This window comes from Oryzias melastigma, linkage group LG6 (genome assembly GCF_002922805.2).
Source record: "Oryzias melastigma strain HK-1 linkage group LG6, ASM292280v2, whole genome shotgun sequence".
Lineage (NCBI taxonomy): Eukaryota > Metazoa > Chordata > Actinopteri > Beloniformes > Adrianichthyidae > Oryzias > Oryzias melastigma.
The window spans coordinates 27,618,020-27,633,163 of NC_050517.1; the positions used below are offsets into that span (position 1 = coordinate 27,618,020).

General features: G+C 38.5%; 1 protein-coding gene across 2 annotated transcripts in view; it reads left to right on the forward strand.

Annotated features, from left to right (window-relative positions):
* The window catches only part of LOC112152140 (guanine nucleotide-binding protein G(o) subunit alpha), a 117,708-nt gene that overhangs the window by 1,168 nt on the left and 101,396 nt on the right, over positions 1-15,144 (forward strand). For both annotated transcript variants that reach the window (XM_024281479.2, XM_036212505.1), the window contains exon 2: positions 61-103. In XM_024281479.2, coding sequence (XP_024137247.1) covers positions 61-103 — 43 coding nt within the window. The remainder of the gene's footprint in view (positions 1-60; positions 104-15,144) is intronic.

Below are 15,144 nucleotides of genomic sequence, written 5' to 3' on the forward strand. Positions count from 1 at the left end.
CAAACCAACAGACACACAATACATCCTGTTTACTTTGTCTTCTTGTGTCCCCCCCTCCAGGGGCCGGAGAGTCAGGGAAGAGCACCATCGTCAAACAGATGAAGTAAGTCCTCCTGGTCTGAGTGACTCCTCACTGTGCATGCCCCCCCCACACACACACACACAGACACACACACACACATACTGAAGCGCATGTGCGTGGGCTTCAGGGCTCACAGAAGCTGTGAGCTCCGGCCTGTCAAAGGATGCTCCTGCTGCGGCTTCCTGAGCATCCACCGGCCAAATCAAGCATCCGACACCTCCTTCAGCTGCTCTGATCACGCCTCGACGCCTCTGCTGTTGTGGTGGTGGTGGGGTGTCAGCTCTCAGAGAAATCGTGGTCTACTGTCTTCAGTCGATCGCTTTCTTTTGTTTTCCAAGTTAAAACAAATCGGTTCAATCTGCAGACTTCTTTATGTCCTCCGAGGGCTGAAATAGGATCAGCTGGATTGCTTGGTAACGTCATGAACAGCAGCTTGGTGATGAACTGACAGAAATTAGCGGCGTGGACGCATAAGTGGGTTCAGATTTTGAAATAAAATGAGGCTGAATCATCTCAACCTTCATCTCTGATTGATTTCATCCTTTAGTTGCTCTATCAACTCATAGATCTGATACCACGTGGTCTGGACCGATATTCCTTGATGGTAGTCTAACCCAAGCTCTTTGTTTACCCCACTGAGGTCTTCAATGTTCCAAATGTGGACCATGTAGAGCATTGGCTTCAAGGGCCAGTGTCTCTGCATGACATCTTCCCCTTGCTCCTGACCGTTTACCTGGATCAGGTGTGTCCAGCCAATTAGAACACTGGATATGTTTGAAAACGTGCAGGAATGTGGCGCTCAATCCCTACCCATATGTTAACCTGTCAATGAAAAACACCCTAATTATATGGAAATGAGCTCAAAAACAAGCTAATGTCCAAAAGAAAAAAACACAAAAAAGTATTCGTACCGTACGTCTATTTTTGGGCGTAAAATCGTTCTTTTCTATGGGAGTCGATTAGTCTTGAAACCAGTCTTTAGTGGTCGTTGGAGGATCTCCAACACAATGATCGGATCGTCTGAGCTCTACTGATAACCAGTAACTGTTGAGGTTGGTGGAGTAAACTTTACAGAGTTTGGCCTTCCTCTGAACTCCTTACTCTTAACGCAAAGGATTGTTTGAAAATATATATCTAACCATATGACTTAGACAAACTTCTGAATATCATCTTTAAATTCAAAAACCCAAATCTTTATCTTAATTTAATGACCCACTAAAAACTAAAATTATTTTGTTATAACAACCAAAACTACAATTTGACAAATAACCTCTGGATTAATTGATCAGGGATGAGTGGATGTCAGACGTCTGGAACAAAGATCCATCGAAGATATTTCAGCAAAATCGGTGCAGATTTTCTCCTCCTGGTTTTCGTTTTGACGCAGATAAAAGCGTCCTGCTGTTTGGAGATCCAGCTATACCTTTGGTACTTAGCCTTGAGTTAATTAAAAGGGCCTGATAATTATTCCTCCTGACGTATCACGATAATGTACTTAATGATACTTCTACGGGGATTTATCCGCGGTACTTTCAGCGGAGCAGCCAGGAAGCTCAGGTCTCTTCTACAATGTTTTTGTAATTACGGTATCGCTGCAATAATCCTGTAATCTGCAAATGGGATTAACTGTCCTCTTTATGGTCAGCTGCTTGCACATCTGTCCCCCAGTAATCCGGTCGTGACAGACGCTTTTCATTTGCTGCATCACTTTTCACAGAGCTGAGGTGTTGCAGTTGTCACATGAGCGGATGAGAGCGGTCATCCCCGCTGCACACTTCTGTGCAGTCACTCACTGGCGCCCCCTGTGGATTCATGATGTGTTCATGGAAACCACAAAATCTGATGGATTACAGCAGCGTTCCTTTCATCCCGACTATATATATAAAGCTTTAAAAAGTACAGCAAAGATACGTTGAAGTATGCAAATATTTTGCTCAGAAATGAATTCATAATACTTCTATGTCTTTGTCCAGACATTTCTTGATTTGAGATTTTAAACCTTTACCTTCCATGCCAGATGCTCTTATACTCTCAGTGTTTGAAGAAAAAGAAAAAAAAAAATTAGGGGTGTGCCAAAATATCGATATTGCAAAACATCGTGATATTAAGTCCTGTGACTGATTCTCTTACCAAGTAACAATCTTTTATTTTCATTTTAAGAGGCTGTAAAACGATACGTTCATCCTCCTTTGGTAAGACGTTTCTTTGGAGGTAGATAGGGGGCATGCTTTTCAAGACTGGCATGAATTATTACTAGGGCTGCCACAAACGATTATTTTAATAGTCGACTAATCACCGATTATTTTTTCCGATTAGTCGACTAATCGGATCATGCACAAAGTTGATGTAAAACACAAATCTTAACCATCATTCACTTTAAACTAACTAAAAAATATATATATATATATATATATATATATATATATATATATATATATTCACACTAGCATCATTATAGATGAAATGTAAGCTGAATTTGGCCGCAAAAGATGCTAGTGACGATGGCTGAAGATGCTGATAGCCAACTAAAATATTAGTTAAAGGCCAAATTAGCCTAAAAAAAGCCTAAGTTAGCAAAGACAGCTAGCATGTAGCTGAAATAAAAACTCCAAAATAGCCTAAAAAAACCTTAATAAATGCCAAAATAGTCCAATAAGCTAGCATAACACCATTATAACTTTCAACTTTACTACACTGACTCCATTTAATATAAAGTAACGACTAATCGACTATTAAATTAGTCGTCGACTATTTTAATAGTCGATTAGTCGTCGATTAGTCGACTAATCGTGGCAGCCCTAATTATTACATTTTTGTTTTATTGTTTACAACAATTTTGCACTAAGTAGTGGCACTGCTGTTTATTTTTACTATCGTTAGCACTGAATTTTACAGATAATTCCAATTCAGTTGGTGTCAATGCTTGTCAAAGACATAGTATGACTGATTTCAGCAATGTTGCACAAAATTGTCCAATATTTGTTGCACTAAATATGACACAAGTTGCGTATTATGATTGTGCTCAAGCTTAAAAATAATCTATGTAATCTAAAAATCTATATAATGTGAGTTATTAGATTATTTTTTAACAAACTATCGCGGTTTCCCGATATAATTGATATCGTGAGCCATGTATCACGTATCGCACCGTATCGTGAGGTACCCTACCTTCCTATGTTGCTCTCACATCCCTTTTTAACTCTGACACAGTTTTTACTCTCACCACTGAAAGCCATGTTGTGGTGAGTTCAGGGGCAATTGGACATCAATTAGTAAATACGTTTGTTTGATTGACTATTTAAAACTGGTATAGTGGAATTAAAAAAAAAAAATCTCTTACATGTGCAGAAATTGTCTTGATTGGTGTGATTAAAAAAAAATCCACAACAGGCTTCCCAAATGCTGTGACATAGCACCTTTAGGGGCAATTTCTTTGCTTTTTGAAATAAACTGTTAATATTGGAGACTTGTTGTAGTTTGTATTACTGTAATATTTGATGCCAATATGTTCACTTTAACAGCAAATAAATATTGGCATAAATATTGGCTATTAGCTGCCCGGACTTAAAAAAATCTGTATCATACTGACCTTAAAAAGAACCATATTGGTTGATCCTTACTTTGCGTATCGACTCTCCACCGACATGCAACACATTATTAATGTAAAGTGTTGCCTATCAGTGCAAGGCTGCTTTTCTCTGCCTTAGAATCTGCTGGAATTACATGAATCGCATAGACGGTTGAAGAATATGAACACTGGAGCTAAAGCTCTGTTGTTAAAGGGTTAAAGAAGTGCTTTCATTGGTGGAATGTGCTATTGTGTTTAAGTAGCACAACACTTTCTTTTAGTGTAGACGTGCTCCCTGACTTACTAACAGATTTACCTAATCGACGCGAAAAAAAAAGAATATCTCTAAAATCTAAATAGCAGATTCAAAAGCAAAAACAAACAAAATCAGTCAATCTCACACCTGTAAGCAATGCCTGTTTTAGATGTAAGTATTTATTTTTCAATATAATGGACAAAAAAAAGATAAATTAAATAATATACAAAAGAGAATAAGGGCTACAGGAATCCGTTTTTGAGAAAAATACTTACTTTTTTTCTGATTAAAATTCCCTGAATTCTTGACAGGAAATAAAAAGTCTGAATTTCCTGTCACCTCTGTCAAATATTTATACATCTTCATTTAGAAATGCTGAAAAAAAAGATGAAATTGTGTTAATAAAATATGTTTCTGAGCTAAAAAAGAGAAGGGCTGTCAGATTACCATCAGGAAGCTTTTATGTTGGCATGAGCAGAGAAGCAGAAACTGTCCAAGGTGTGTGAATCTGCACCCCTTTGATGTATGAAGAACTAAGAGACTGCGGGGAAAAACAATGTTCAAGAACATTGTTCTTGTTTTAGTTCACTTGTAATGACAGGTTCGAGGCAGCAGCTGCTTCCCTGAGACTTGGATTGCGGTCTGCAGGGAGAGCCGCCACGTTCCTGCTCAGAGATGATCTACTATTTTTGGATGCTCATTTCAGGAGCGAAAAGCCACAACTTTCAACAGACTCCTGAACATCTGGGTTGTGTTTAAGCAACCAGCGTGTCCGTCTGTTTCCTCTGAAGACGAGTCGGGCAGAGATCAGGGGATCAGAGTTCGATCTAAGGATGTAAAAGACGACGCAGTGTGCATTTGATCTGACAGAGAAGATCAGTCTGATGAGCATCAGCGTTCTCCTCTGAGCTTTGAATCAATGTTCTCGAAGAAAATCACTTTTAAGCTCTGCAGAACTCTCTGCAATGCTGTTTGCTGCTTTCTGAGATGAGTAACAGTGATGACAAAGCAGAGATAATGATGCGGTGTAGAGGTGAGGATGCATCAGTCTCTGAATGAGGGATCTTCTGACGAGTGAAGCTACACTTTACAGAAGTCTGGAAAAGTGACTCATTGAACAACAGGAAGAGCAAGTTTGCAGATGATGTTGTGTTTTACAAAACATAAATTTTACAGAGTAAAGGTTTCTGTGCTTTTGACTGTGAGACGGTTCAGAAAGCAGGATATTAAAACCCCACTCTGATCATCTTTGGATCTTTTTTTAAAAGCAAGGTTTGTCGTAACCCTCGTCAATATGTGTAATCCATCCCAGGACAAATGTGGATGAAGATGAACAGGATTTTATGTCTGCCACAAACACCAGTGAAAATAAAAAAATCATTGGGAAAAAAAAGTTCAGCGCTCTGACTTGCCAACGTCAACATACCTAGGATAACACCAGGGGACACCAAGACCAAAAATTCTGTGTATTTTTTTCATGTCACCAATAGGACTGTGAGGTTTCACCCGCTAACCTGTGCATGTTCACTGATGAGGAGGAAAGTGACTAAAAAACTCAAATAGAATTTAGTCCTTTTAATAAAAAGTTGTATCAGACTTGTGAGTAACCTGGATCTCTGCCAAAAAAAGACGAAATCTTGTAAAATGGATTGTAAAAACATAGTCCTTGAGGCGGGTCATGTTTGGCTTCAGACCAATGTTTGCCACGACAGAAGAACTTCCCAAATGGTCTTTAATACCTTAAATCACATGTGTCAAAGTCAAGCCCCGGGAGCTGGATCCAGCCTGCCGGGTAGATATATCCGGCCCTCCAGATCATTTTATTTTATTGTTATTATTATTGTTATCTTGCGCTCATTTCTAACTTGTTTAATTTTCACAAAATATATTTTTACGGAGAGCGAAATCTTGAAGGTTTAAGTTGATTTATTCTGGACTAATATTCTATTGTTTTTAGTCATCTAAAAATGTTTTTAAACTTTTAAAAATATAGTTTTAGTGTGTTAATTAAATGTTTATCCTGTTCGGTTCGTGATCTAGGGTGTGTTTTGGATTTTGGCCCCCTGTACGATTGAGTTTGACACCTCTGCCTTACATGGTCGTCTTCACCAAACCTACATCTTAAGTAGTCAGTGTCCATGTTCCTGCTCCTGCCAGCAAAATAATTTCAGTGGAAAAATACTGCTTAAGTCATTGAAACTTTCCCTAACTGGTTTCAACTGGCCTGGAGCTCCATAATGAAACAATGCATTGATCTATTTGTTAATAACAAGGTTTAAAAGAGTAACACAATATAAAAGTATTAAAAAAAAACCATCATTTAGTATAAAAACCCTTCAGGATCTAACTGTATTTGTTGTCTGCTCCTGATTCACAACAAATTGAATAGAAAAATACCCAGAAATGCTATTTTAATCTTAATTTTCTTTACATATGTCCTCCATCATCGGAAAAATGCCATAAGAACACAATAAAAACACCCAAAATACAATTTTTATCTTTAAAAGAATGACCCGCATGCTTTTAAGTGAGAATTCTCCGAGGGTCTGGCTTTAGGAGACACATTTAGAGGTGAAGTTCACTCATCACTATCTGCAAATGCAGTTCTCCTTCAGCGCTCTCTGGGTGTTTGGAATAACTAAATTAATGGAAAGATATTTTCAGATGATTGAACTGTAAGCTGCTGTCAGGCCACTCTGAAGTGGGAGAGATGTCTTCCCAGAAAGCAACCTTCTCCTGTTTCAGACGCCGAGATCTTAGCCGTCTCGTGATCTCCAGAGGCTGACGTCACATCGAAGAAACATTTTGTTTTTTATGGAAAATGTGCCCAAAAAAGGAAATTAAATTTATGAAACTCTAAAATATGAGTACAAAGGAAATGCTTAAAATGCCTGTGAATAACCAAAAATAAATCTTTAATGATCTTAAATTTTATCTAAACCTATATACAAAATCTGAAAAATACTTTAAGAAATGACTAACAATAGATTGAAAAGTTTGATAAAAGCCATAAAATCTTTAAATTGTTGAGCAATTAGACAAATAAAATGTTGGACAGTAACATTAAGTACTAATAATTATTTAATTCTAAAGAAAAAAGCCTATTAAGCCAGAATTGTATGTCAAAGTTGCTAATTTGTTTATTACGTGTCCAGTAAAAGTAAAATTGTTCCAAAAATGTGGAATAATACTGAAGAATCCTTAAAACAGAAACACAATATTTTGTAAAACGTTCATGACAACAAAAAAGCTGAACAGCAAAACTGTCTAATAAAAAATTCTAAATTAAAATGTTTTTTTTTTTGTAGAAATAACCTATTTTCTTGTCAGCAAAATGCTGTAGATTTCCCATATTTTAAAATTAAAGTTTTTGTTTAAAAAAACCTGACATTTCAAGTTAAAAAATTGTTAATTTATTGCTTAATGTGGCATTTTTTTTGCCATAGAGAATGTTAAAACTGTTTTACAGTATGTCAGTATTTATTTCATAACTTTCTCAGTACTTCAAATCCAGAGTTGATTGCTGAAGCTGGTAAACTGCACGAAAAATGCTTGATTATCTGATAAAATAATAAGCAGATTACTGAGATATAAAATAATTTTTTATGAGGCTGAAAATTTCATTTAAAGTGGCAGCTGACAGCAAGCTCTGAAATCCTGAAGTAACTCTGGAGTATTATCCAAACCTTTAAATTAAATAGTAAATCAACAATAAGTAAGTAATGAATGTTAAAAAAATCTAATAAAACAACTGAAAAGAAGGTCAAATGTGTCTGAAATTGAATTAAATAAATCAAATTATTTCTAGTTGACAGTTTGTACTTAAAGAATATCAAGTATATAGTTGTTAAAAAAAATCATACATAATATTGTGAATACATTTTTTAAAACTACTTTTTGTGTGTATTTAAAACAATTTGTAAAAAAAAAATCAGCAACTGTAGATGTCAAGCAGAAAAGGTCTGCTTCTAGACATGTTATCTCAGGCTCAGTGAAAGATAAAAGTTGGAAATGATCCTTTAAATATTTAACAGCGCTCCATACTCGGTGGAATCAGATTCCATCGCAAATTGATAGTAATGAGGCCTAAAAATCCAGGCGCTGCTTGACGTGACCTGAAAAAGGAGAGATTATAACATGATTTAAAGAAAAGGAGCTGATCTTCTGAAAGAGATGCAGTCTGCAGAGAAGTGTGCTCATCCCTGTGAAGGTGGTAACCCAATGAACGGTACTGAAGAGTCAGCACGTCTGTATTTAGCTCTACCAGACTCTTCCTTCAATATGACAGCGATAGATAGTGGTCAATGAAAGAACAGCTCATTTTCTTTATGATACAAAGACAAATGCAGCAAAAGAGGAAATGAATGTAAGGAAATATAAGTTATTGCATCAGATTTGAAACTAAAGTGTACGAAAATTATCATTGACTTCAAAGAAAAACTGTGAAAAAAAGTCTGCAAGTGATGTTGGATTCCATCCGAGCATACGAAATCCTGATGAATCAAACATGACAGATCGCATGGTTTTAGATGTATTTTAATTCACAAACCCCCTAAAAACTCACCCTTTAGTATGATCCAAAGACAGATTAACAATCCAATAAAACCAGAAGTGGGAATTCCCCAGTCAGCTGATGCCATAATGTCACAAGAAGCTTTAACTGTGAAGGTTTGAGTCAAATAAATCTGAATAGATTCACTTCTTTCTTTGCTCTCCTGTGAATTATTTTCTTCTGGAGATAAAACCTAATGTGTCTCTGCGTTTCAGGTTTTACCTAAGTAAACACTTCTAAATGAGCAGAAAATGACGTAATTGTTTGGTTATAGATCATGAATCCATTTTATGCATGAATGGAACAATTCTCTGAAAACTTAAAATTACAGACCTTTTCCACAGAGATCTGCTGGACCAGCTGACCCAGCAGTCCTTCATGTGGTTTGCTGGATAAGCAACAAGTTACCAAAGTGGTAACTGGCGTGCGGATCTCCTTCTCATTTCCCAGAAGTTGCTCCCCTTTTGTTGTCCGGGGAGTCTTTCATGAGATCTTTTCATAGATGCTGTCGGATCAGTAACCGTCTGTAACCCACATAATGCAATATAACCAAATGACTGGGGGATAAGGGCAGTGTGCTTTGCTGGGATAACCTCTGCAGAGCAGGCTTCCTCAGCTCTTTCAATAAGGTGGATTTTCAGTGGACCGAGGGCAGGAACTGCTCACCAAAATAATGTCATTAATCCCCAGTCTAAATGCTGGGAATGTCAGGAATGCTTAAACAAAATGCTCTAAACTCTCAAAACAAAATAAATAGTTGAGATGTTTTCTATTTTGTGACTTTAAGACAAACTTAAGACGGAAAGGTTCTTGTTTTTTGGAGTTGAATGGAAGTGTCATCTACTGTTCATTTGGTTTGTGTGTAACTCTTTATTTTCTTAATTTATGAAATCCTCTTATAAACTCCACCGGGTACTGTCTGGTGTTTTAAGCTTTCGTTCCATCCCGTTTCTGTTCCAGCTTGATCCTGTTCAAGATCACGAGGATCAGTTGGAGCTTATCCTGATGAAGAAATCCAATTGGATTTATTTATTTTTTGGTTTACATTTGAAAGTCCACTTTCCAATTTGTCAGTGACTACACCAACAGCGGCTGTACTACTCTATCGTTACCTCTTAATTTAGAAAACCCAGAGGATTTATGTGATGGAAATCTAAGGGCCAGCTGTTCCTGACTCCACTCTTTTACCATCCAGACAAGAAGATAATTGATTGAGTTAGCAACATTGCTGCATCGGAGTTTGGGTGCAACGTCAGCTTCTACTTAAACAAAAAAGCATCTACCGTCATTTGGACCAGCAGGGACACAATTGTTGGTATCCCTCTCTTAATGAAAGGAAATCTACAATGGCCTCTTGAGATATTGTAATTAAAATTATGTTAAAAAACATAGAAAGTCAAGAAATTGTAAAAGTTTGTGTGCAACAGAGGGCGTTGTAAGGAGACAGAGAAACTTTAAGACCCGGGACTTGACTTGGACGTTAGCGACTTTGTAGCTAAGAGAACTTTTCTTGCTGCTTGATTAAATTGTTCAAGGACCAGTAAAGGCAGAATGTGTAAAAACAGATTTATCTGGAAATATTTTCCAGCTTCCTATTAGGCCAAAATCCAGGCCTTGGGGGCCATGGTAATACATGTTTTCCTACCAACCGGCCACCAAAATTTCTAATTGGTCAAAGACACTTGATTCAGGTAATCAACAACAGATAAGGCAGGATTTCTGGAAAACCAGCAGGAGGCCGGTCCTCGAGGACTGACCTTGGACACACCTGTATTAGGCCTTAATCACAACTGCCCCTAAGGGCGGATAATGGCTGTCTGTGACAGAAAAATGGGAAAACCTGTATGGGGGATCCAGGTTACCTGCATGCAATTTCAAAGATGTAGACCGCTCAGAGTCTACAACTGTTTTGTTCTATAGAACAACACTGTTGGTACATATTTTTCTATGGGCGTGCTGCAGGTGACAGGTTGTAGCTAACACTTATACAACATGTTAGGGTAAGTAAAGGTGAAGTAGGCAAGACATGTGCATTCTGTACTTTATTTTTCTATTTTTTTAACCCCCACTCAAACCCTGCAAACTGTCCAAGGAGACAATCGGAATGTAGCATCTTTGTGTCAGCATCCTACGGGTGTTCTATGGGCACTAACCTATCATCTGCACACCCTGTGCAGCATTTGCACACAATAAGTAAGAAGCCAGTACTCGCACCTTACTAATGAGTGGCGTAAGGACACCATACGACAACGTCGCCTGTCGAAGCAACTTCCAGTACCACGTATCTTCTAATAGAAGCCCCGGCGTTCATTCATCTTCTTAGCTGCTTGTCCCTTTCAGGGTCACGGGAGGGCCGGAGCCTAACCCGGCTACTGATGAGCGAAGGCAGGGTACACCCTGGACAGGACGCCAGTCTGTCGCAGGGACTCAATCACACACCCATTCACTCTGACATTCATTTTATTTTCTTGACATCACTAGAAGAGAACTGCAAGACATAACTCTGAAGATGAGGACCCTCCTCTTTACAGCCCTCCAAAGGCCCAGACAATCCAAAACACCCATACAGGTCAACCCCTAGTGTGGTTGCATGTAACTATGGCTTCAGCTTCAAGCCCCACAGGGAGTTTCTTTCATTTTGGGGATTCAGGGAAATAAGACATTACTAGAAACTCTCTGTCTTATTTGCTGTTAAAAGATCGACATGTTTTGGCTGCTAACTCTGGTTGTAGCTGTAGCGGTGGAGCGGTTCTGATGGAATATCAGAACTGAACTGCCTCACAAAAGCTCTTTGTTGTGGATTTTCCTATCAGCAACAGATGCAAGACAGTAATACAGATTTAATAAAACCTTGCTATATCAACTATGCAACCAAAGTTTATTGCTTTTTGTTGTAGATGATTAAGGACTGATTTCATCAAGCAGTTTCCCCGAAAAATGATAAATTCAGGAAATCTTTTCAGTTTATCAATGCTGTAATTAGGCAGTTTGTTGTGTTTGTGTGTTTGAAGTAGGAATGATGTGTCAGCACAGTGAGTGTGCACCCACACCTCTCTTCCTCTTGGATAAGTGCATATCACTAACCCTTAGAGGAGGGAGTGGCTCTCATGCGGTTGGAGAAGATAAAAGCTTTCTGGACTACGTTTTCTTTGTGTTGGGAAAGCTTTTTCTGCAAGCATCGAAGAGGGAATCAGAAATACAGAAAACAAATTTGTCAAATTATTCTAGCTGGACTTTTTTAGTGGCAGACGAATGCAGTCACCCTCCTCTTTGTCATGGCTGGCAACTGTTTGCCGACATGATCAGTCGCAGTCCAGGTTCTGTGTTTTTTTTCGCTAACTCAGGAGGACACAGTTGAGTTTAAGCCTCAGAGACGAGTGGGATGAAAGTTGTAGGGGCGGTTGGAGTAAGAATCACAGCAATTCATCCAGAACAATTTATGGTGGATGTGTGAGTGTGAAACGAAGGTAGGGAGTGAGATAAGATATGGGAGGATAAGTATAATCAAGGCTGGGAGGATGGAGGGGGGTCACTTACCAAACCAGCTGAAGGAGGTGGCAAGGAGAGGAGGACGGGCCACTCCTCTGCTGGACTCTGCTCCCGTCGATAATTATTAGCCTCCTTTTCTAGAGTCAGTTGGACTTGAGGAAAGAAACGGTCGGCAACAAAAGGGAAGCGGGGGGTTTAATCAGGCCTCCAACTGCGATTTACTTTCTTTATGTAAGAGCTTCATAAATATAATAGTTGGACTTGCCAAACCTGACTTTCTGTGCATCTTACATGTTTGAGTGATTATTTTTTAATGGTTGAAACTTTACAAGAAAGCATTCTTAGGATTGACTCACAATAAACCACAGGTTGGGTTTTATAGGAAAAAGACTCTGTAAGGGTTTATAAAATCTGAAAATCATACTGGATTTATTTATTTTGAGGTCGAAGTCTACTCCAACTTCCATAAAAGTAATTAAAATTTTTTAAGAAGTACCTACGACCTATTTGGTTGCATCATAACAAATACATTGGTCTCTCGTTTATTGCAAGAGTTTACCTTCTAAAAAGATATCGTGCGTCATGTGAATTCCTCAAAGTACCAGTAGTCATTTTTACTTTTAACAATAATTTCAGAATTTTTTAGGACAGTTTTAACCCCTCACTAACCTCTTTATAAACTTCTCAGACATTCGTAAACATTTTTACATTTTTCTCTCTTGTTTAAACTCTTAAAGTTCAAATCTTCACAAAAATAAATAAATAAACAAGTCCAGTATTGCAGAATGAAAACAAAGATCAGGGTGGGATTGAAGATTTATGTTAATTTGGCAAACTAAATGCAATCAGGATACATAACACAATGTGCTGTTGAAAAAAAACTAAAGCAAAATTGGAAACAGGTGAACCTTAATGTATTAAAATAACATGTATTCACCAAAACCTACCATGACCCTTCCTCTACCATGCTTTGTAGGGGCCTTATGGGGTCCAGGTGACCCCACCCTTATTTTAATATGTGATCCTTCCCATTACAAAGGTGTAAAACAATAAACATGAGCAATGTTTTTATAAACTTTCTAACATGGGAGTTGTTGTGAAATTGCCTCGGTCTGACTTCAGCCTCCAGTGGTTTTTGAGTCTCTTAGCTGATTGTTCCAGATGTTTTAGTTCACTTCAGTTCTGAGAGTGTAGTGTTTGAAACCAAACTAGATCATAGCATGGAGTTCCTCAGTATTTGATGCTGATGTGAACCCAGTAGTTCACAGAGCTTACTTCCTTTGTCCTGATGGTGCAGAAGTTCAATTCCTGTGCCGTATTTTTTGCAGCTAGTTCAGTTTTGGACTCAGCAAATTTATCTTCCTGATGTCTTGGACTCTTTAAGCCTTAGTCACATGCACCTGTACAGGGGTTGACCCACACAGGTGCTGCGTGTTTTTGGGCTGTCCTGGTCCGTGGAGGGTCCTAGACAGGAGCACAGGTGTGTGTTGCAGTTTCCTTGTGGCTCGTACAGCCACATTTAGAGATGTAATGAAAATGGAGTGTACCATTGTCCTGCGTGTGGTAGGGTATTGTGAAGTACCTGTAATGATGATAATGTAAGTTGTACATACTTATGACATGCGGATGATTCTGTTCTACGGTGCGTTTATGCCACACTAGCCATTTGTAAGATCTAGGTATTGGCTCCTTACTGACTGTACACAAATGCTTCACTCACAAGGTGTTTAGGTGATATACAAGTGCCTGTAGGATGCCCAAACAGAATACAATCTGAATATCTAATTTCTTCATTACCAAGAGCCAAGCATAGTCACTTGAAAAACACTAGTGGGCTCCTTGTGCTGTGCACTGGATTTGGCGGGGGTTGAAATACTTAAAAATCCATCGGACCTGTCTGAGTCTAACCTACTTCACCCTTACCTGCTCTTGCATGTTGTTGAAGTGTTCACTATGGCCTTTCTATCGCCCAATAAAAAAAATGGGACTGAACATTTTCACTCTCCAGGCTCAGTGAGAGATCTACGATCTTGAAAGTAATCAAATCAAATCAAGCTTTATTTATAAAAAACGTTTTTTTCATGAAAAGTGCTATGCTAATAAAAACAGACAACAAAATACAAAAAAAGAGATAAAACTAAAACCAACTCACCCCTTTACCCCCTTCCTTTCATTCACACGTACACCCCATGACCTCACTTTCACTACATTTACTGTATGTGGAACTCTATCTGCCGCACCGCTCACTTGTGTCGCGTCACTTTTGCTAAAGCATTTTACGGACAGACTATGTCTACGTAAGTTAACAACATAACATCTTAGATTGTTAATATAGCACTTAACATTTTAATCATAATGAAAACATTCCCTTTCTTGTTTAAAAACAAATGAAAGGAAAAAGACATGTTAAGGATCAGGACCACAGAGGACTACAAACGGACTACTAATGTTTTTTTACCGCCCAAGTTAAGAGGATACAGCGCCACTTAAAGACACAGAGAATGACTCCAAACTGTGTTTCTGTGTCTATCATGTAACATTGAGATTTCCCTTTGTCTGTAATGAAAACATTAAACGATAATGCAGTGTTGTATGTAGGGTGTCTTTTTTTTTTTTGGCGCTGTAATCCAGTTGGGAGAAACTCTCGGTTGTTGAGAAAACCATAAATTCTTGGGATCACAGAGTTTTACTGTTTGGAAATGACTGTCGTAAAGTGGGCTGAGAGCGGAAGGGCCTCGTGGTTCGCGCATGCGGGGTGAGCGGTAAAACTGAAAGAGTTCTGCATGCAGAGAATGTAGCGACACTCACAATGCATTACAGGCGCCAAAAAAAGAACTTGAAGTATAAAATCGAGCTGCCAGACAAAGGAGGCTGTTAAGGCATTATAAACCTGTACAGGTTTACCAGTTTTTTGTCCACAGACAGCCCGTATCCACCTGATCCAATGATCATTGGAGGTTTTCATTTGTGTTCAGCACCACAAAACAAGATCTTTTTTTTTTCTTTTTTTTTTTTTCAAGACTTACCATTGGTTCAGTGTCGATGCACGTTCTGCCCAAACTGGGAGCAGTCATACATTTAGTCTTACTGAGGCCGTAATTGTTATTTTGGTTGTTGTGCTCATCACCTCACATTAAAAACAGGACGTGACCCGGCGGCGGCGGCTGTATATTTGTGGCGTAAGAGGCCATCTTTGT